The following is a 24,435-nucleotide window of genomic DNA, read 5'->3' on the forward strand; positions in this document are numbered from 1 at the left end:
ATTTCAGAAGTTCTTCTCAAATGTGACAAGTTTATTGGCTAATTTTGATGAGTAAAACAATCATACAACTAGCGTTTAAATTTTAATGTAAAATTTTAAACTAACTAAATAACCAAGTCTGTAATTTTTAATAATTTATTGATGGCTGAAAAAGGTATACTGGATTTGCTGAGCAAAGCTAGATTTGTTTGATTTACTGACTTTAGGAGATAGTTTACCTTCGAATATTGGGTTTATCATAATCATCCATGCTCATGCCGCGAGCAAAGCGTGGTTTGTTGTCACCATGGAAAGAACAGCCTGAGAATGCTCGCTGCCTTTCAACACCCGGTAAGGTAACTGAAGTTAGCCAGCCAAGTCCTTTACAGAACAGCAAAATCGCCCTCGCAACTTTAGCTGGCTGCAAAAAAAAAATAAAAATAAAAATGAAACCTATGTTTCAGAAATAGATTTATTGCAATTTAGATAAATAATGATAAACTGGTCTTATTCTTTATATTAATTTAAAGAGGTATCTTCTTCGATTCAGAAATTCATATTTACAATCTCATATTCATCTAAATTCACATAGTTATCGCAATTGTATGCAGTAAACTAATAAACATCGTATTGCAGCTAATATGTTGGATTAGTTGAAATAGTTGAAGAGAAGGACCTGATGAGACTAGGTCCAGGGTGCGACAATTAGTCTAAGACAGCGCATGACACACGGGTCGGTAGAATCAGGGAAACAAATCATTTATTATTTTGTCCTGAGACAATAATCCTTAAGGACAACGACAAAATAATTTAAATTTGAGAAATTGTACATAATAAGCTCTTTGTGCAAAATCGGGTAGAAATATAAACTTGAAAATTCAAGTAGTTAAAAATATAAAATACAAAAAAATGTTAAATTAAATTTAAATAATAAGAAAAACAAATATAACTAATTTATTAATTGGTGCTATCTTTGAACAGCTACATTAAATGATTATATAATTCAATTTTAAGGGTGCTATTGTTATTTTATGGCTCAAAAATGGTGGAAAAGAGTGACAGAATAAAGAGGATTGAATTAGGAATGAATTTTTGCAAAGAACGCATATGTATGAAAAAATAATAGAACTAATATTAAATGTTCTGGTTTTTCTTAGATCTAACTTGGCCCTTACTGCTGAACATATCAAGTAAATATTGAGGGTGTTGATTCCTGAAGAGCATGTACAAGTAGTTGTCATGGAAATACTTCTTTCTATCCTTCACATTCAGCTAATCAAAAAGTATGAAATAAGTGGAGTGAGTGAGAGTGATGCCGCAGCCGCAGTTGCGATGAAAGAATGGTGAACTGGGGTCTGATGTTTAAGAACAGAGAGGATTATATGAAAGAATAAGAGAATGCCGGTAGAGGATATGGAGGGATGGAAATCGAAAGCAGTACTCACCAGTCTGGATGAAACAAACCCATGTTGTAAGATTACACAAGAAAAAAAAGAAGCATTATCTTAGTAGGTAAATAATATGAAGCTAAGATTACCGTTTCTGAAAGTACATCTCCTGCTCTGTCAATTTTTAGAAGGGTTGCATGTTTCTTATCAAGATCTCGATGGAGCTTTTCAACCACATTGGCAAAGGATCCATTCATTCCGGTGATGAGAAGTACATCGCCTTTGTACTGCTTCAGCGGCAAATCAGTGCGACTGAAATTCAAAAGTGTACTTAAAAAACCGTATAGTATTAATTTGAAATTATCAATTGTCTTAAAGCAGCACCTATCGATTGCGGCACAATTTTGGGTAGGGTTGAAGACGTGAAAAAGGCTATGATAGAAAACCTAAATGAATTATAAAAAAATATTGTTTGTAAGTAATATTTAGTATTTTATGTTATCTTTTGAAAATAATTACCATTACTGCTGCTTACCGGTAACAGTATAAGTTCTCTTGAAAAATTTATTGAATTATCAACAGTCAATAATTTCAAAATAAAGTTTAATCAAAACCAGAATAATTTTCCCAAATTTGGTTACAAATTTCAGAATGATAATCTAACACTGGCTGAAAAGGCTATAAAATTGTTACTCCTATTTGTAACAGCTGAAAGTGGATTTCAAACAATGATTGTTACTAGAAATAAGATTAGAAACCGACTCGATGTTAGTTCATTGGTGAGATTAGCTTTAACTTATTCTATTAAACACAGAGTTTTTTTCTTACAACTTGAGTTAGTTAACAAGTCGTTATTCTCCTGGAATAACTTTCGACGAATTAATTTGATACAATTAATTAAATACTATGTCTATGTGGGATGTTGGTTGCTCGAATACATCAAAAGACTTATTCCAAGCAAAATTGGATCCCTATTAAGTCTCTAACTTGAACTAAGTCCCTTTTTTAACAACAAATAGTATTCACTATAGAAAATTACAATATTCATTCTTTATTAATTGCCAACAATTTTTTTTATACGGATGAACAAAAAAAATTACTCACTTGAGGAATGAATTCACATACATCTTGACGTTGTGCAAATTAATTGTACCACGAAGTTTTTGGATGAACTCACCAATAACTTTTTCTGTGTCTTCATTTTCTTTGATTAAATGCTGAAATCACATTCAAAATTCTTTTAGTTTTTGTACAATGTTATAATTTGTAAAATTCCAGTTGTAGTTATTGGAACAAAATTTGGTTTAAAATATTGGCATATATACGCTGCAAATATTTCTTGTTTACTTCATACTAGCCTTTTGTGTACTAAGGCAAATTAGCCATTATTCGTAGAGGGACGCTGCATATTTATAGTTGAACTTGTTGTGGTATAGGACTGTAAGTTTTAATCTTAACAAGTTAACTGTAAAATTACGCTTTGTAAATGTAGCCGAATAGGCGGGCCATGGCAACTCTCCTAGAACCCTGAGTGAGAACCTCATAAGATTAAAATAATGTCTTAATTATTAATGACTATCAAATATTAATGTTTATTTAATAGTTTAAAGAGAGCAGGTTGGCTAAATTATTTTTTAAACTTATTCTCTGAAACAATCTCATTAAGAAAGTGATTGTAGTGTATCCGAATTGAAAGAATAGAAATTGAAAAACTTCTATGTACTTTAATTTTTAAACCAAACACGATCGTTCAGTCATGATGTTTAGTCAACAAAGCGAAATTCAAAGATAAATTTATTTCTAAAATGAGATTTTACCTGAAGGACAAAATGCTGCGTAAATCAAAACAAAACTTCTATTAGATACTGTTTATTTTCTGGGCATACTTACATTGGTTATTTTTTATTTTTATTTATTTATTTATATTTTTTTAAAAGTATCGATATATAAGATTTATAAAATATACTTACATGTCCAAATTTGTGGAAAACCAAGTAATGTTCAGCAGAGTGGCTTACTGAGCCTTCCTTTCCTTTCCAGCTAACAAACTGAAACCAACAATTTAGTCAATATTTTTTTCTGATTTATTATAAGAGCAGTTCAGTGCACAAATCGATTAACTCCACTTTTTGAAATAGCTTAAATTTAAGTTGCTAAAACACTTGGTTCAGTCATAGCTTTTTTATATTTATAATAAATTTCACCAAATAATAAAGATTAACACCACTAAACGACACAAATTTTTTGAGCCATTGTGTAATAAATAAATTATTTCAGAAGCCATTTTCATTAAATGTAAATTGTTGCAATAATTCAACTAAAATTCAGTGCCAGGCGCTGAATGATAACGGTAAATTTATTTGAATTTAATAAATGCGTACAAATCCCATCTGATCAGTGTTGATATTAACAAAATTTTCAATATTAGATATCGTCAGTAGCTTTAACCGTGAACAATCTTACCTCAATTTAAATATCCCCTTTGGATTTTTAAAGACCATATGTCAGGTACGGTTAATGAGTAAAAAATTCCCTAGATTAATAATAGATAACACAAAATATGACTTTAAACCGGAAAACAATTGTGCCCTGTGCAGTTCAGATAACGCTAAGGATACCATTGAACATCTATTGTTGGATTGTACCTTTTTTACTTATTACAGACTGAAGTATTTACGGAGGTTTGATTTGACAAGGAAACATTCAGAATTAGACAAATTAGACATTCTACTGAATTGTACCAGTTTGGATCAGATTAGGCCTATCTGTTTATATTTGAAAGTTTGTTTAGCCTTGAGAAGGGAAATTAAGCCGTGGTTGTTGAATAGAAGTTGAGTCTGCCCTAAGCATCTTAATAATAATAATTAATAAATAAAAGTGAGTAAATAGATTAATATAATAACTGCTATTTGTCTGTTTCGTTAGGGGGACTTTGTATTCAGATAAACATTTCTGTAATTTTGTTTCTTTTTGCTCGTGTGTTTAACTGAACCATTGTAAAACAGCTGTACTCTGGCTATAAATTGTTATTTTGAAGCCAAATAAATAAAAAAAAATAAAAAACTATGGATAGTCCAAGATGACATCAAAGTTGGCTGGGAGAACGGATATTCCGTTTAGATAAATAGGAAGTTATTTTTGTTATTGTTTTAGGCGAATATTACAAATTAATAATTACAAAAAAGATCAAATGAAGCTAACTATCTCTTAAATTGTTGTAAATTCATTTAAAATTTGAATTCATAAATAAACCGAACCACTAAACGACACAAATTTTTTGAGCCATTGTATAATAAATAAATTATTTCAGAAGCCATTTTCATGAAATGTAAATTGTTGCAATAATTCAACTAAAATTCAGTGCCAGGCGCTGAATGATAACGGTAAATTTATTTGAATTAATATTATAGAGGGAATTTAAAAAAAACAATGTACATTATTTCATCGCATTTCTTCATTTTGTTTGTTTTATGGTGTTAATCAAGTTGTGCATGAACTCATGTATTCTTTGTAAGCTTAAAAATTATGTTGACTAAATAGAGCAAATAATTTATATAAGGACCGTTCAAAAAATCAGCCAGCAAGCCTAAAAGAACTCTTCTTACAAATATTCAATCATCCTGTAAAATCAGCAACCTTGTCCTATGTCCCTCTCTTCTGAGGTTAGGAAAACTTGTCACCATTTTCAGCCTATTTATTTACTATTTTGGACTGTTTGCTTCGAACATCGATGGAATGGAATTCAAGCAACCAACCACGAACTTAATTTTATCATACACTTCTAATTAAAAATATTTGAACTGTGACAACATGGAATGCTAATAGTATTTATTTATTTATTTATTTTTTGAAACTAATATAAACTAATTAAAAACACATCAAGATAACCATGTTGGACTAAACTAAATCTATCCAACATGTTTTACTGCACTAGAATGACTTTGAGATAATATTCATTCCAGCTATCGTAGGAAGCATGAATTATAATTATTATTATTAATATAAAAATTAATTTTTTGAATAAGAGTAATATACTTCTGTTTTTTTTTTTTTTGACGAAATATTTTTAAAAAGTATAAAATATGGGAAGTTATCTGTCGTGGTTGGTAGCCATAACACCTTCTTTTTTATTGCTCGTAAAATAAGGACTCTTTCGTTTGCTTTCGTTGTTGGTGAAATAAAGTTTTAATTGTTCTCTTGTAAAAATCACTTCTGCATTTGTAATGCTCGTCTAATATAGGCCAATCTTTGTGACCTAGAGAGATTGCTTTTTAACCCTGTACCTGAACACCTTATAACATGTTTTTGCCGTGTAAATTAAGATGTTCAAAAATAATAGCTTTATTAGCCAGAGGTATTTCTTGTACAAAATATCAATATAAAATACGTAATTTGTAAAATATTAATTTAATTGAAGTATACCTTAAAATTTTAATTTGTTTAATAATTTTTACACCTCTAAAGATAAAGCTAATCCAATATTCTAAATTCAATTATTGATCTAACCTTCAACTGATAGTCTATTCGTCTAAGTTCAGGGTTTATTTTTTTTTGAATTATATAAACGATTGCAGAAAAAAATAACTTAAATATTGAACACATGAAGATAAGTGTGAACAATAATAAATTGTTTTCAGCAAACGCATATTAATGCAGTTTTTGCCTTAAATGCAGTTAAATGCCTTTTTATTATTTTTTTAAATTTTTATTGGACTTTGTGTTAAACTTTTCAACTAAGTGCTACGATTGAATGCGGCTACAAAAATATGTACTAAATATACAATACTATTTTTTTTTTGTCTTTAGTAAATTAAATAAAATCCAAGGCTCTTGGCCTGTAATCCAACCTCATTCTGCAGTACATTACAGTTTTGCGGGCTTTGCCTCCAACCGTTCGGCTAGGCGCTTTACACTTGTGATATTGAATATTGAAATGAACTTTTAAACCATTTATTATTTAATAGTTCCTCTTTTTTTTTTGTCAGGAGTGGGCTACATACTATTTCTCTTTTTAAATAGTCCATTTTTAGTTCAAAATTATCTTTGTTAAGATGAAACTGTTGAACAGTAATAGCTCCTTTTCTTGTGAAATAAAGAACCAATTTAATGTAGGAGCTAATCTTTTTTTTTTTTAGCTTATTTTTGGCATTGGCTTTCGCCATACAGTCAGCATCGTCTAGGAGCTTATCACTAGAATATCACTCACTCTCCATTCTTACTTATAAATACATTCGCTTCACACATTCATCCCTCTACTATATACAACTATTTACATACAAACTTACAACTAATGGATGAATCAGTACTCTATATTCCTGCCATCCTTATAGCTTAACCGAAATTAAAATCACCGTAATCCTTCTCTAATCATTTTCTTCCATTCATTCTAATCGGCTATGACTTTTATTTTCATATAACATTCATATTTCATTGCTAGCTCTGCTATAGATTTAAGCACACAGATGTTAGTGGAGAATATTATGTCTTCGTAGCGAAATGGTGCATCTAAATATTTGTATAAGTCGTCAAACATTCGTTTCCTTTCTACCACTTAACGTGGTCATATCATTATTATATGTTTGAAATCCTCCTCCTCATTGCAATCTACGCAAAGAGGAGAGAGGACCTTTTTGTTGATCCTGTGTAGATACGATCCGCACACCGCGTGGTTCGCTCTCAGCCTGCTTATTGTCGTAACAACCCATTTATCAGTGACAGTTCCTCTTAAAAACCATGGTTGTCTAGGAGCTAATCTGATGTTTAATGCTTCAGCAAAGTGCTTTCTCATTTTCTTATTCAATGTTTGTGAAACAAACTATCTCTTGTGAGAGAGCTCAAATCCTGGATACCAACTAGCTTCTCGACAAACTAGGACTGGCTTTTCCAAATATTTATTGAATTAGGCACAGCTAATACGACATTAGCTCGTATATTATTAACTAATACTAGCATAAACTTATCTTTAAATTTACAAAATAATTTAATAGCATAGATTACTAACTTTTGCTTTAAAATTCTCTTTGACTGAGGTAGAAGATCCTGTACAATTTATGAGTATAAGACCTACCACCCTGGTCGGGTGAGCGATGGCAAATCGGGCAACTACGTTGGCACCAGCACCTTCGCCCAGTCCAACTACATACTTTACATGTAGGAAGTCTAAAACAGTCACCAGATCTTCGCCTAGGGTTTGCAATGAAGGAAATGCACTGCAAACATAAGTTACATTGTTTTAAATAATCAAAGAGAATGAACATAATTTAATTTCCTTAGAATCGTGCAAAAAAATCCAATATTTACCCCAAGATAACAAGTTACTGATATTAATATGCGTGTACTTATCATAAGATCACCATGTTAGATTTTATAATTATCTGTTTATTTAAATCAGGTTTACTAGTTAATTGTCTATAATTATGCAAATTGTTTCTAACTGGCTGAAATTATAAGCTGAAGTATGTTTGAAATGTTGGGTACTAGCTGATTTGTGTTAATCAAGGGTCATTTAATGAACTCTTATACGAGGTGTGGCTATTAAATAACGAGACTATTGCTGTAAAACATTTTATTTTAAACTGATACATATTTAGTTATTATCACCTTCAATATACACCCCTCCCCTATCCCTATAACGCTCGAAACAGTGTTCGAAACAGTGCTGGAAGTCTTTTTCTGTGAGCTCCTGCATGACGCATGCCGCTTTTTCTTTCACAGCTTCAACAGACTGAAAATCGTGTTCCTTTTAATGCAGATCTGACTTTGGTGGGAACAGATAAAAGTCACATGAGGGCCAGGTCAGGCGAATAAGGAGGATGGCCTTGACAGACAATGCAGTTTGGGCTGGCGCGTTTTCTTGATGGGAGAACCCATGACTTGTTCTTCCACAAATCGGGTCGTTTTTTTTCCTTACTCTTTCACGGAGTTAAGCAAGCACATCACGGTAGTAAGGTTGATTAATTATAATCCGAAATTTTCATCCGTTTTGGACGTGGAAGGGCTACCCGGCCGGTCATCATCTCCGACGTCTTCTCGGCCATCTCGGAAACGCTTGAACCACTCAAAAAACTTGCGCACGTGATTAACATTCATCGCCATAAACTTCTTTTAATAAAAGATAGGTTTCAGCAGCGGTTTTACCAAGTTTCATGTGAAATTTCACGACAATTCGTTGCTCTACTACATGTGTAGTATCATGTTTTCGGCAAAACGATAGCAGTATCAGTCTCGTTATTTAATAGCCACACCTCGTACTTAACTTTTTCAACTGTAAATTTTTTGTTAAGGAGAATTACTATAGTTGTTGAAGTGACTTATAGAAATAGCAAAGATATTAGACTATATTAACTTTTCTCGCAAATTTTCTGCCAATTCCTCATGGCCAGGAACATCGATATGGATGAATATGGATCTCTCTTTGATCTCACTCATGCACGGTCTGCTGATGAAGTCTTCTATCGCATAATCTGTAAACAATAACAGAATTTCATTATTGTAATTTTACTTATACCATCAAATAAAAAATAGCCGAATATTGCTGAGTATTAACCATGCCAATATTAGCCAATCATTCATATGAATTCTTCTTGCGTATGCAGCAGAGTACTTTGAGAAACTTTAAGAAAGCTTATTTCATCTACTTAATCGCTCTGCCAAGCATATCCCAATGCGGACTATGTCCTGGCCTTTCTCATGATGATGGTCGTTGATACAATTGAAAAGTATGGAGTCATATTTAAATTCTAACCAACAATATACAGCTGGTAAAAAAGAGAGGGATTCATTGACATTCGATAAACTTGTGGCCATCCCATGTCGCCATATTCCTAAAGGATGAATTTAAAGTAATAACCAGTTGCGGATTTCCGCAAATTAAATAGAATAGGTGCGCATTATTAATAATTTTTCCCCTCTCCACGTTAAACAAGATGTATAGGTTAGGTTTTAAAGCGTAAAACAAGAGGATGATTCCAAGATCCAAGGAGAGTATGATGGGAAAAGATGATCCACAATTTTTGTACTTGAACGGGTGAATGATTCACCAGCCATTAGCTGGCCCGATACACATTGCTGAAGCCAACTGTACAATAAATTGATCAGATCTGTGCACGGTTTTACTCGGCAAGTTGATTGTTGTTCCTGTACTGTTTAAAGAGGTCATCAAATAAATTAAGAAAAAAAATAAAGGCAATTTGTTGAAATACAAAAGAGTTTTATATGAATACTTACGATTGCAACCTAAATCGTGAACAGTGAGGAAAGTTGCTCTTTTGTCTTGTTGCGATATATCCCCCTGCAAACATCAAACATTTAATGCAGCAAAGAAAATGGGTCAGCAGCGATCTATGTAATATTCTAGATCAAAGCTGCTATCCAACTGATTTATTTTTCCTTTTTACTCGTTGTTTTGTAGGTCCCTTGAATAAGAAAAAGTAATTTTTATACGTTATACTGTTTATTAAGTGTAGAGTTAATTTACTGTCTGTTTTCTGTATGAATGGGGTTTCGTTAGCATAATCCAGAAACAAAGTTTGATATTTGATTAGGTGCCACCTGGGGGAACCAGACAATAGTAATCAGACAATAATAACTATGCCGTAACTATAATGATCGTTCAGGCTACTGCACATACTTTCAAAATACAGAAGTAAAAGTAATGTAGAATAGAATAGATAAACTTTATTTAACAATTGAAGGTATACCTATATACATATGTACATAAGGAGTGCCAGTATAAATACTATAACCTCCTGCTAATTACATAAATTGTTACTATAGTATAAAAGTAAGTAATGAAGGGAAAAACAATGTAAAACCCTCAGCCTCTAAGGAAGGTTTTACTTCAGGGAGTCCTAAACTCTCCTGTGCCTGTGCACCGAGTCCAAACTATAGTCCCCTATTTGTCTGCATAGATGGATGCGACTTGATTCACACTTACTGAAGTAACCAGTAGCGAGGTAATTGATGTAGTGGTTCTACATAGTCCATGTTGGTGTTGGAGTGTAAGTCTATAATACGGTCTGTAGCGGGGGGAAGTTGTCACAAGCCTGAGGAATTTATTTTGTATGATCTGCAGCGAGGCGATATTGAATCGACATGTCAGATTCCAGAAGGGACAAGCATAAAGTAACATGGGCCTGACCGCTACCTTGTACAGGAGGAGTTTATCCTCTGGAGACAGATTAGAGTCTCTGCAGAACAGCGGGAATCGCACTCGAATCGCTGCCTTGCCTTTATGTGGGAATTAAAAGTCAGCCCACGATCCAGTAATACTCCAAGATACTTGATAATGGCAGCCCACGGCACAATCCGTCCCCCGAAGTGGACATGTCGATACAAGATCGGCCTGCGTTTAGTAAAAAGGATAGCCTCTGTTTTTACGGGGGTTAATTTTTATTTTCCACTTGGTGAAAAATCTGTCCATACATGACATGGCCCTAGTAAGCCTAATGACTATCTCCAGGACGAAGCATAGACAGCGACGTCATCAGCATACGAAGGCCAGTCGAACATCCTTTGGTCGAGGCATTGGGTTAAAGTAAATAAGAAATAAGACCTAAAAGTAAAGTAACGCCTACTTTTTGCAGGCGGGCTTAAAGTCTAACTACCAAATTAGATGCTGTGGATGGTGGCGACGAAGCAAACGTACTTTACAGCAAATCCATTCTAACAATTAAATAAAATCCAAGTCCTAGACCGGGAATCGAACCCAGTACAACAATACGTATTAGCTTTTTCGAGCTGTACCTCTAACTAGCAACCTACGGGCCGCATGCGGCTCCCCGAAATAATTTCTTGTGGTCTACGAAGTATTGAGATAAAATGAAAATAGAAAAAGTTTTTACGAAGGAAATAGCACTTGGGGTAAATCAAAGCAATACTGTACACACAATTCCCTGGTTAACCTTTTAACTACTGAAGACAAGTATACACGTGACCCCAGGGCCTTTTCTGGGAGGGCCTGTAGGCTTGTATAAACGCGCTGACTTAGTTCCAGAGACGTTTGGGAGCCACTATGTTTCTGCCACTCTCAGTGGAATTCCAGGATGATTCGGTTTTTTAAAAAGACGAAGTAGGTATTCCCCAAAATATATTTTTATTTAGGTGAGAAATATCCAAAATTGTTTGCTGTACAAATTTTCTGTTATTTTGGGAGTACGCCCTTGTGTGAGCAACTATTTCCGTCCATGAAATTAAATAAAACGGCATACAGATCAAGATTGACTGGACAAACATCTATCTGCCTTAATGAATCCAGATATTGGATATTTGGAAAAATTTGTAAATATGTTGTGGCCCACGTGAATCTTGCCTGTTGTACCAAGTGGCCCGTGGTTTAATTGGGTTTGACACTTCTACTCTAACCGTTAGGCTAATATGCACCTCTGTGATTCATACACTTATTCATAGCCTAATGTTAATGATGTGATTAAATGTTTGCGTTTCATAATAATATATTTTACTTAAAGAGAAAGGTACATACATAATTATGGAATACATATTATTTGGCTATGGCAAGTGCCGTCTACCAGAATTTACTAAATATCAATAGAAACAAAAATCAGAAATTAAATTTCAAAAATCACACACACACTAGAAAATAACAAATCACAAGTTGCATAAAATAACATTTTCCAAATAATTAAATTGTAAAACCGGAATTATCTGTCTATATAAAGTTACAATTCCATATCGGAAGGCGGATGAATTGGCAAAAAGAGGTGCGCAAATGGATCAACCTGAGTAACCAATCTCCATGCATGCTTTTAAAAGGATAACTGCTGCCTGTCTTCGATCAGTGAAGTGAAGTGCAGACAAAAAGCAAAAGCGGATGGAAAACGGTGGCAAGTATTTGGTTGAACCAGAAGGGACGGTGTAGCCTGCTTCAGACTGCTCACGGGGTCATGATTATTTGCAGGCCCATTGGGTTAGCGGCGGACCCGACCTGCAATCTGTGTGAAACAGAGGACATGTCCTCCGAACACCTTGACGTATGTCCTTCTACCGAAGACGTAAGAAATCTTATTCTATCGGACGATTTCTACAGAAAAAAAAAAGCATTTGTGTACTGGGAAGCCCGACGTCGGTTGGCAGAACTGCCGTGACTTACGGGTGGCGTAGATAAAAAAAAAAAAAAAAAATATCGGAAGCCCCAGCAAATTATTAATGACGAGCGTAATAACCGTGGTCAAGAATGGACGTGTCTAGACCAAAACCAAATGATCTGCTCCCGATGCATCCTTGAAAATCGTGGGAATAAGTCGTTGCCAAAGAAAGGCAATGAATAAACCAGAAAAAAGTTTTCTATTGATAATTTGACAAGTTATTTTGTCTTAGAGTCCTGTTATCAGATAGGGAAAAGTTGTTTAGAATTTATTAAAACGTTTAATTTTAAGCACTTTGAAGGTTTCACAATATTATCATAAGCTCCGCTAACCCATGTTTCAACCAAAGCGTTCCGAGCTTGGTTCAACCATTCGGTTTCTTTTACTCGCCCATTCCATACATTATGATCACTAAATCTCAACCCAGATTTTCTGAATTCAGTAAACTCAGTTATTTTTCATGTTTAGTTTTTGGTTTACTTGTGGTAAAGTATCTTTAACCCCACTAGGATATTTATTAACAAAGCCAAATTATGGAAGTCATAAATAAAATTTCGAAAAGCAGAAAACATTACCTGAACATGGACGATCAGGTCACCACTTTTTTCAGTTGTTATCATGTATCTCTGAAACAAAACAAAAAATAGACATTAAGTTTTTTTATACTTAAACGGTACAAAAGTTGTTGACCAGCGAATTTGATAAACGAAAGCATAGTATTGGGTAGGCTCAATACTTATCTATTTATTTAATCTCCGTACAGTAAAGTGATTGATATGTGCAACTATTTGGGTTAGCTGTACCCAAAATCAATCTTTTGTATGTTAAAAGAGGTCTAAGGAGAGCGTCTTGTAGAGCAGTACAGTGCCAGCAGTATTTAGAGCGGTGTGTTTCTGTTAATTAGTGGGTATAACTGTTTCAGTCGAGTGTATGCAGCTTGTTGCAGTTTTTTGTGTTGATGTGCAGTCTGCCGGTCCTTTCGTCAGTGTGTTGCTAGCTGTAATCTCCAGACTGGGCAGGCTGGATGTTAAAAGAGGTCTAAGGAGCGTCTTGTAGAGCAGTACAGTGCCAGCAGTGTTTAGAGCGGTGTGTTTCTGTTAATTAGTGGGTATAACTGTTTCAGTCGAGTGTATGCAGCTTGTTGCAGTTTTTTGTGTTGATGTGCAGTCTGCAGGTCTTTTCGTCAGTGTGTTGCTAGCTGTAATCTCCAGACTGGGCAGGCTGGATGTTAAAAGAGGTCTAAGGAGCGTCTTGTAGAGCAGTACAGTGCCAGCAGTGTTTAGAGCGGTGTGTTTCTGTTAATTAGTGGGTATAACTGTTTCAGTCGAGTGTAATGCTTGTTGCAGTTTTGTGTTGATGTGCAGTCTGCAGGTCTATTCGTGCAGTGTGTTTCTAGCTGTAATCTCCAGACTGGGCACGCTGGATGTTAAAAAAGGTCTAAGGAGCGTCTTGTAGAGCAGTACAGTGTCAGCAGTGTTTAGAGCGGTGTGTTTCTGTTAATTAGTGGGTATAACTGTTTCAGTCGAGTGTATGCTTGTTGATGTACAGTCTCTAGGTTAGTTGTGCATCTAGGATTACGGCCAAGATCCTTTTGTTTCCAGGGATATTCCTGATCGTTGCGCATTAATAGGCGTTGGTTTTCATTACGGAAGACTGTCGTTCCAGAGCACTGTCCGCTCCCCAGTTGGAAGTCTCCTCTGGTTACTAGATTATCCATTACCGGACTGTGAACTTTAATACGCATCTGAGGAGAGAATATCTAAAGGCCAGTGCTCTAACCTATGAAACTGGACTCGATGTCTAGTTTAGCTTCCTTGCTGAATAATCTAGAAAAAGGACGGAACTGGAAAAGTAGGGTCTTAAAAGTAGACATTGTAGTCTAACATTCACAACTATGTGCCCGTAATATTTGAGATCTATGTCGCAGTTTCTCTTGAAACTCAACTCACTTAAAATCACTCGTATAAGAAAAACATTTAAAAATTCTCGCAAAAGAAAGCCTTGTTGACCGTTAGACGAACCAAAATATTTAACTAAAACGAGTTAGTTGTATTAAAAACTAACATAGTTATATATGTAAGAAATTGATATGACTAACATGTTTGTAATATACACATTTATTAGCTTAATGGCCGACTGTAAACAGGCTGTTCATATTCTATTATTAGTAATAAACAATTCCGAAATGGGGCAATTACAGGAAGCGCATGATGAGAATTTATTGTCCTGCGTGTGTAATGATCCGGCTAGGGAAGTCACTTAAACTCCCAAACAAGGACAACACACCCTTGAAAATAATAAACACCGTTTGTCGCATAGTTCATCACTTTTAAATTCTGTCTACTTATAGAAACGCTATGGCAGCAATTAGTGCATGAGGCACATTGTTTAGTCATAAAAGATGAAAGTATTATCACTCAATATATAATTAAAATCTTTATTAAGAAAAAAATGAAGAAAAAGGCAAAAGATGTGATTAAGTCGGAGGTCGCTAACGATGTACGAGGTGTGGTGGCTATTAAATCACGAGACTGATGCTGCTACAGAAGAACTATGCATACGCCAAATCTTAACGACCGACAGCTGTGCAGCGTAAAGCCTTCTCTTTCGATTGTAGCGTCTCACGTGTTTGTAGAGAAATCTGTCTGACCGGAACCGTCGTCTGTGTAAGGAGGTGTTAGTTTCGTTTTACCGAAAACATGATACTACACATGTAGTAGAGCAACGAATTGTCGTGAAATTTCACATCAAAACTTGGTAAAACCGCTACTGGAAACTTATCTTTTATTAAAAGAAGTTTATGGCGATGAATATTAATCACGTGCGCAAGTTTTTTGAGTGGTTTCCAAGATGGCCGAGAAGACGTCAGAGATGATGACCGCCCGGGTCGCTCTTCCACGTCCAAAACGGATGAAAATATCGATTATAATTAATCAACATTACTACCGGCGAGGTGCTTGCTCAACTCCGTGAAAGAGTAAAGAAAAAAACGACCCGATTTGTGGAAGAAGCTCACACTGCATTGTCGTGTCAAGACGTTTCTAGCCAAGTACAACATCCTAGTTTTACAGCAATAGTCTCGTTATTTAATAGCCACCCCTCGTATTTAGTCGATTTCATGCGCCCATTATTCGATTTGTTGTTCGGTATTCTATCGTTATCGACTTAGAATGTTGAACCATGACCAGAAATTATTAGCATACTTTCCTTAAATTTTTTGAAAAAGAATAAAATTAATTTAAAAAAAAAGCCATCTTAGATTGTGAAGCATTGGAGACAAATAAGTAATATACAACCATAAAGTTTGTGTTAGATTGTTGATTTAGTGAGCTATTGAGGTGCTTATAGCAATACATAGAGCAAGGATATCATACATCCTAAAGGATATGCAAAGAAAGGTTCTAAAAGAAAATTTTTGTGGTTAAAGACAAGACGGTAGACAGTGTTTGCAATGGTAAGATGGTGTTTCTAAGCAAGCAAGAACTCTCCTTCCTAAAAATACAACTGGGGCTCTTTGATAAAGGAGCTAAAGACTCGCACAAGCCAATCTTAATGTTGGAAGTAAAGTATATGAATTTTGAGATGAGAGATTAAAGTTTAAAGAGATGAAAGTTATACTTATCGAATAATTAAATTGATTAGAAACCATGGTTTCAATTGAAAACGAAATTTTCATAATAATTTTTTTGAAAGCTTGTCAAAGTTTTATGAAATACTGTAAAAATCTACACTTAAGGCATTTAAAGGTTGCTGGTGTAGCAGGTTACAAAGCGGGGATTTGTATCTGGTAGATCTTCATAGTTTGTATCTACTTCTTGTAGAAAAAAATGTTAAAAGGATTAGTACGTGTTTCCCTCCTGAAACAATAGGCGATTTTATTATTTCAGCCAGAAAATTGAGCACTCAACTTAAAAAAAGAAATATCCCTGTGCAAAGCTTCGGCAATACAAAGTGAATGCGAGCGTGTTCATTTAAAAAACTATAGTTATTAATAAATGATAAAAACAATAATTATGTAATCAGATGTAAGATTATAATTTTTTAAAAATAACCTTACTATGCGTAACAGAATTTAATCTGATGTGATAAACCTTAATTGTAGGTTATATACCTAATGGAGGACGTAGGCCTGTCCAGAACTGTCTATTTTGACATCATTCTTTCTATTAATCGCTCTTAATTGTATCTGGTGAGCGCTGGCTCTCTTTAATATTTCTGTTATGATGCCAGTGCTGCATTCTTTGTTGACCGTATATTGATTATTATAAACATTTATTTTGTAAACTGTACCGGCTGAATCACTGCCGTTTTAACAGTGATATTTGTATGTTAAACGTCATCTAGAAAGAATCGTTCACTTTACGTTTTGTAATAGCAATAAATTGCGCTTGTGTAAACTCTTCAACTAAATTTTGTTTTAAAATGTGGTCTTCGCTGGATATCATAAGTAAATCTTACAGGAGTTTCTTCTCTCAGAGGATGCTACTTTCTCGCTTCACTTTCCTTGGACCTTGGTGATATTACAAAGAGGTAGCAGGATCTAGTAGGGATTAGGTCTTTACATGCCACCTACATTTAAGCTGAAGTAGAGAGGAGCCTCTTGAGAGGTTGTCCACCATCCTGAATTTGGTGAAATAAAAGAATCGTAGTAGCGAGGACCAGAATACCATTCCGAGAGACACTCCTCCACCAACAGCCCTTGGTGTTTTTTTGGGCTAAAGATAAATAAATACTCTTTATTATTAATGTGTACAAAAATATAAACATGAAATTCCAATGAACAATACAGTGGCTATTTCCTGTCTATTGCCGCCAATATTTTTTGGCTTCTTTCCTTTTCCAAGTCATCCAGTCTCAAAGGCCTTCCGATATTTTTCAACTCCTTAAGTTTAAATCCTCGATACATTCCCGTAATACCAGATCTCGCTCATCCGATCTCTATATTCCCTCTCACCGTACCTCATCCTTTGACAAATCCTTCCCAATACGTGCTACCTCTCTCTGGAACTCCTTGCCATCATCTGTCCGCCATGCTCCAACCCTTTCTATCTTTAAATCCCTTCTATTCAGTTATCGCCTTTCTATCCAGCTTCCTCCATTCCCGTAACACTAGATCTCGCTCATCCGATCTCTATATTCCCTCTCACCGTACTTCATCCTTTGACAAGTCCTTTCTAATACGTGCTACCTCTCTCTGGAACTCCTTGCCATCATCTCTCCGCCATGCTCCTACCCTTTCTATCTTTAAATCCCATCTATTCAGTTACCTCCTTTCTATTCAGCTTCCTCCGAAATTCTAATTGTTTTAATTTATTTCCTTAATTTCTGCTGTTATTTTGATTTTCACTTTTTGTAAATACTTATTTATTTATTTATTTTCTGTTTAATCACAGGCCAAACTGTTAAGGCCTCTATTTGTTCCTATATTTATTCTTAAATACCTTCATATAAGTCATACCTTCATAACAATGGTATGGGGAAAGCTTAAGATGTGAAGGATACAGAATGCAGGGAAAAAAGGAAAAACCTGCAGCTAGTGTGGAAAGTTAGAGATGGATGTGTTTTAGTCTTTTGTGTCCTGTAGGGAATAGAAGGATCTGTAGGAGGCTATGTCCGCTGCAGAGTGGATTAGGATGACAGTCTAGGATGGAAAGAAGTTTCAGCTGACGATTTTGGATAAAAGAGTGTACAGGGGATAATGGATGCAGTCTCGTGGAGTTAGTCCATTTTAGAGAGTCTGTCGCTAAGTCTGAGGAATTTGTTCTTGTGTTGCCCTGAAGTTTCTTGATGTTACTACAACAAGCCAGGCTCTAGGCGGAGCTGGCGTAGGGGTGAAAGTGGGGCTTTTAGAAAGAGCCTTATCAGTCCATCTTGTCAGCCTTTGTAGGTCCAAGCAAAAGGGCAGATTTCTAGGCGGTGCCAACGGTAAACGGCGGTGGCCCTGGAATGGTTAGATTTTAGTGTAATGTACGGAAGATTGTGTCCTCTATCTCCTGACAGTGTCCTGCACAAGGATTCTAGGTTAATCACCATATCCTGGGCATCCATTACAGTCCTATTTTAGGTCACCCTGTTTTTTTTTTTCCAATTTACAGTATTTCTCCTGTGTCAGGAAGCTTTACAACGTAAAAAACTTAGCGGTCGCAAGACATTCTGACATGATTTTGAGACATTACGAATCCTCCTACAGCAGATCATCCAGTAGGAGATGATTTCGACCAATCGTGCTTTGTAAGGAGCACGATATTAAGTGTAATATCAAAGTTAATAAGGTAGCCGAGAGTCGGCGGTACAGTTATTGGACGCTAATCGGTCAGTAGTATTATTATTTAATTTAAGACTTATCCATCACCTTAGATCATTGGCGCTAGGAGCTTTTTTTCAGCGCACTTCCAGCCTCCAGACAGTGTTCTCTCGTTATAGACAACACTGTCCATTGCTGGACAGTGAGCTGCAAGTAACTGCTAGGAAAAGAAAAAATAGTCAATATTATTTTAACTGAGAACAAGAGAAATGTTGAAGTTAAGTCAGAAGTATTTATGATTTAACTGCAGTTTGATTTATAGTAAAATTTATTGATGCAATCGTATAAGGCTTGATGAAATGAATATAAAATCTCTATTATTACTGGCGCAATTAAAAACATGAACAAACGAGTTTTTAATAGAATTACCATTACTAAGCATATGGTTCTATGTTTACAAAAACTCTGTTTACATGCTCGGTTTTTGAGTAAAGTAATCGCCTATTTTTTCAGGCGGGGCTTAACGTCCAACTACCAATTAGGTGTCGTGGACGGAGGCTACTAGCAAACATACTTTACTGTAAATTTCTTTTATTAACCATTAAATAAAATCCAAGGTCTCTAGACCGGGAATCGAACCCAGTACCACAATACATATTAACTTCGCTACCTGGTAACTATTAGCAAAGTGGGCTAGGAGCTCCTATCTTAACCTCCTTACAATCCTGTTCTACGTACCTCCTTCGGATTTTTATTTGCTTTGCGTGACAAGTTCAACAGTAAATTTGTACAATAATCTATCATTTTATCATTTTCATTTAGGCCCTCTTTTCCGAGGTTCAACCAAGTGGAACATGCCAATTAAAATTTTAAATCATTACATTAATTTATTACCTACATGATTTATTATAATACCTCCATATCTTATCGCTAGATATTAATTTCAGTAATAAAAATCATAAACAGGTTTTTAATCAGTGTTTGTTAATTATTTGTCAATTAACTGATATTTGCGCTAATTTAATATTAATTGAAGTGGATTTGATAAGAGCCGTAAAAATTTTTTTTTTATCTTTGAATTAAATTTAACTTATTCTCTTCAAAATTTTATGAATTTTAAAAAGCTTGACTTCTCATTTTTTTAAAAAAATAATCCACACGAATGCCAGATCGAAAAGCGGATAACGCTATTTATTTGCAACTCCTAGTTTCCTCTCTTATATTCCCCCATTTCTACTATGGTTGCTTAGTGTATGGCGGTCTTTCTGGCGGATATTGAAGCTAAGCTCAAGCGTCTCTCATGAACTGCTTCATAAGATTTATTTTCAGCATTCCCCAGAGACTCTCTCGCATTTCGCGCTACTACGATGAGTTGAAGTGGCTTTTTCCTGTCGGTAGCCGCCAGTATTTTTTGTGCTTCATTCTTTTTCCAAGTTATCCAATAGCAAAGGCCATCTTATATTTTTCAACTCTTTAAGTTTAAATCCTCGATCCATTCTCGTAATACTAGATCTCTGATATCTATATTCCCTCACACCGTACTTCATCCTTCGACAAATCCTTCCTTGTACGTGCTGCCTCTCTCTGGAACTCCTTGCCTTCATCTGTCCGCCACGCTACTACCCTTTCTATCTTTAACCCTTAAGTATTTCAAGCGGAAGTATTTCAAGTTTACTTCCCACCAGGTCCAAGCTATTTTCTATACGAAGAGGAACTGCGGGCTTAACATTTTTAAATCATGTATAGAAAAGAAAATATTTATATTTTAGTGAAAATTTCGTTTACTTCCAAAATCAAAACAAGACTGAATTTAAATGCAAAGGGACAAAAGTGCATGTACAAAAAAACAACAAAAGATAACGGAACATCGATAACAAGTGGAAGTAAATTAATAGAAGGGTACAGAAGTGCGCTAATTGTAAATATTACGACAATAACAGAAATAAAAATAATGAAGAGATTTTTAGGGGAGGGATTAGCTATGTGGTTAGCGTACTCGATTCCCACGCGGAGGTCCCGGGTTCGAATCCAGCAGCTGACCCTTAGATTTTCTCTTCCTAGGAGCTTCTTACAGCTCACTGTCCAGTGATGGACAGTGTTGTCTGTAACGAGAGAACACTGTCCGGAGGCCGGCAGTGCAATGAAAAAAGCTCCAAGCGCTAATAAGGGGACATCCATAAATGACGTAACGCTAGAAATCTCCTTTTTTGACCCCCTGCCCCCTTTGCCACACTGAGTCACAATTTTTTTCCTCCCCCCTAAAAAAAGAAATCTAATTTCTTCTTACTTCCTGCTGCAATTTCAGACAATTTTTGAATCTCTTTTTCCGTAATTTCCTTCAAATCTACAGAATTTTTTGACTTCTTTTTTAATTCATTCCATTTTTCATTTACTTTTTTCGGCAGATATTTTCCTTGTATTGAAGGATATGCTACTCTTACAGCTTTGTAAAAACATTGATAAAGATTTTCTGACATTTTATAATATAAATTTTCGATCTTATTGTCAACAAACGGTAGAATCAATCGCGATAATTTTAGTTCAACGAATGCACTACGGGCAGCCATAAAAAACAATGCAAAACAACAGTCTTTGAGTAGCGCTCTTGTACGAGTACGATATATACCTACATATCGATAACCCAGTCGATGAAAACGAAAATCATATGGTACACAAAACGCGCGCTATTCAAAAAAAGGAAATGAAAAAGTGATTTAAAATTTTTCTACCCTCCCCCCCACGTAATTTATGGATGCCCCCTAACATAAAAAAAAAGAAAAAAAAAAAAGATTTTTGCCGCCATGTACGCGGCATTGGTTCCAGTAAGTAAAAGTGCTATGCCGCTTATATGGCGGCATTGGACCGTTAAGGGTTAAATCCCGTCTATTCAGTTACCTCCTTTCTATTCAGCTTCCTCCGAAATCCGAATTGTTTTAATTTATTTCCTTAATTTCTGCTGTTATTTTTATTTTCACTTTTTGTAAATACTTATTTATTTATTTATTTTCTGTATAATCACAGGCCAAACTGTTAAGGCCTCTATTTGTTCCTGTGTTTATTCTTAGGGGACAATTGTCCCAAAATAATAATTTTTTTTTCTATTTCTATTTCTATGGTTGCGAGATATTGTGATAAAGACATCTTTCTCAACTTTGATAATTTATTTCGTTTTTGAATATAACAAATTTCAAAATGTCCTCTCTTTAACGCAGGTAAAAAGTAATGGTATTATGTGAGAATTTGGGTATTTGTTACCATAGGCTGTTACACCTCGATTCCTCATCGTCTAATAACATCAAGTTCAACTGGGTAACCCAAGTTAAGGAATTTTTTATAAATGTCGGTTATAACCATCTTTGGGAAATGCAGGATCCATATGTAATCCGTGAAAATCTAAATGCAATGTTGTCAACCTTTGAAGCCAATTTACACAATACTGATGTAGCCAGATTATACTCCTCAAATTATAGCATTTATTACAGAAATATTCCTTTAAATACCTCGGATGTTCAAAATTATCTTCTACTTTCTCTACCATTTCCTGTAACTAGCATATTGTTTCAACTTAGAACTTGCAGTAATTTCTCCATTAAAATCATCCATAAAGCAATAGCCTACTTAATAAATCCTAACCTGCTCTGTACTCTTTGTAATCTCCATGAAAATGAAGACTTATTTCATTTTGATTATTACCTGTCCGATTTATGAATTTATTAGAGTAAAATATCTACCCCAAGTATCTATCCCAACCATAAATAGCAGAGAGGAACAACTTTTTCATTTATTATCACCTTTATCAAAATCTGACTGCCTTAATATTTACAATTATATAATAAATGTAGTAATGCTGCGCTCATCCTTACTCAATGACTAAAGTAATAAGGTGCTGTTATAATATTTAAGTTTTAATTTAATTTAGAAGTTTAATTCTCATTTTTTTTTTTTTTTATATTATGTGATTTATTATTATTTTTTGTTTAAGTTCTATTTAATTTGTATCTTTTAATATTGTTTTTAAAAAGTTGGTTTATGCAACTCCTTCTGTACACCTATCTAGTTAAAACAGAATAAATAAAAAAAAAAAAAATGTGAGAATATGGAACGGATTAGCTATGCACTTAGCGTATACGATTCACACGCAAAGATACATGGGTTCGAATCCAGCTGCTGGCCCCCTAGTTTTTTTTTTTCTCTCTCTCTTCCTAGGAGCTTCTTACAGCTGCACTGTCCAAAGAGTATCATCTGTGACGAGAGAACACTGTCCGGAGTGCACTGAAAGTGCACCAATAACCACAACCAATAAACAGCATTAATAGAATCAACAGCTGTGATGAACACAAACTACTGTTCCGTACAAGTTAATCTATTCCATATTTATGATGAAATCAGATTTAAGTTTTAATTTAAACGAAACAAAATTACCATTCTTTTACTTTCAATTGCCTTTTAGCAAGAAGTAGAGAATCAAAAATTAATTTATGCATGAATACAAATACATTAAAACACAATACATCGAATGCACGATCAGAAATAAAAAGAAAATTGAATAATAGCTTCTTGATTATTACTCATCACTATAAATGAACAAAACATCAGGTACGAATATTTAAACCAATTCCCCTTATTGTTTACTTATTAAATTTTCTTAAACTAAGTATTTGTACTAACAAGATAGCAGAATCAGAGCAGCTTTCGAAACAGAACAATTCTCTCTATAAAAACAAAAAATGAAAGATTTTTCTTCTTAATATCTACTGTTTTCTACACTAATAATCTAAGGAAAACAGAAAATTGAGAATAATGGTTATTTTCTTGCGAAGTACGCCCCAAAAAAAGATTGTGGGTCATGGGTTCATGTTTACCTATTGTTCCCCAAAATTTTGTATTTTTTTTTGCATAGGGCCTGATATTTAAAGATTTAATAATTAATAGTTCGATACCTCTTATTACAATCAATACTAAGTTAAATGGGTACTGCACTTTACTGGACAAATGTTTTGTAGATCTAATAAATTCTAACCATTATTAATGAAAATATAATGCAGTAAAATGATATTACCGTTATAAAATTTGAATAAAACAAATAAGCTTTATTGAACGCTTCTAAATGGCTGAAATTACAAGTTAAAGTATTAATGAAATGTTGGGTACTTCTTGATTTGTCATTTAATCAACCCTTATACTTAACTTTTTAAACTATAATTTTTTTTGTCAAGGAGATTATGCATACAGGGTGTCCCAAGCTATATGGATAACGACTTTTTCTCGGAAACTAAGATAGCTAGAAAAAAGACTAAAAAATACGTGTTCCCTTAGTTTTTTTGTTAGAATTTGGCCACTGAATCGTCCCCAGTTTCGATATAACACGCCCATCAAATTGCCTATCGAGATATCTCTTTACATGCCTGATGGTGTTATATCGACACGGCGGGAGCGATTCAATGGCCACCTCGTTCACCGGATTTGACACCTATGGACCTATTTCCTTTGGGGATACCCGAAAAACAAGGTGATTATTCATAACTTTTTTCTTTCTTTCCTTATTTCTGCTTATCTAAAAGCATTTCTAAATCTAGGGGTATCAGAATCAAGCCGGGATTGCATCTGTAGATGAACTAAAGCAGAGAATAATAGATGCCTGTAACTCGGTTAAATTCGAATCAATTTCTTTGGCAGTAAGAGACAATTGGCAGGAAAGAGCATGTCTATGCATCTCTAATGG

At 34.7% G+C, this 24,435-nt stretch overlaps 1 protein-coding gene across 1 annotated transcript in view; it reads right to left on the bottom strand.

Annotated features, from left to right (window-relative positions):
• Window positions 1-24,435, bottom strand: part of LOC141459450 (uncharacterized protein ZK1073.1) — a 113,304-nt gene that overhangs the window by 6,126 nt on the left and 82,743 nt on the right. The window contains exons 2-9 of the mRNA XM_074138560.1: window positions 13,045-13,095; window positions 9,594-9,657; window positions 8,713-8,830; window positions 7,369-7,576; window positions 3,338-3,415; window positions 2,472-2,584; window positions 1,517-1,679; window positions 219-400 (exon numbers count right to left, since the gene is read on the bottom strand). Coding sequence (XP_073994661.1) covers window positions 219-400; window positions 1,517-1,679; window positions 2,472-2,584; window positions 3,338-3,415; window positions 7,369-7,576; window positions 8,713-8,830; window positions 9,594-9,657; window positions 13,045-13,095 — 977 coding nt within the window. The remainder of the gene's footprint in view (window positions 1-218; window positions 401-1,516; window positions 1,680-2,471; window positions 2,585-3,337; window positions 3,416-7,368; window positions 7,577-8,712; window positions 8,831-9,593; window positions 9,658-13,044; window positions 13,096-24,435) is intronic.

This window comes from Rhodnius prolixus, unplaced genomic scaffold (genome assembly GCF_049639745.1).
Source record: "Rhodnius prolixus isolate KJV_2025 unplaced genomic scaffold, Rpr scaffold_11, whole genome shotgun sequence".
Lineage (NCBI taxonomy): Eukaryota > Metazoa > Arthropoda > Insecta > Hemiptera > Reduviidae > Rhodnius > Rhodnius prolixus.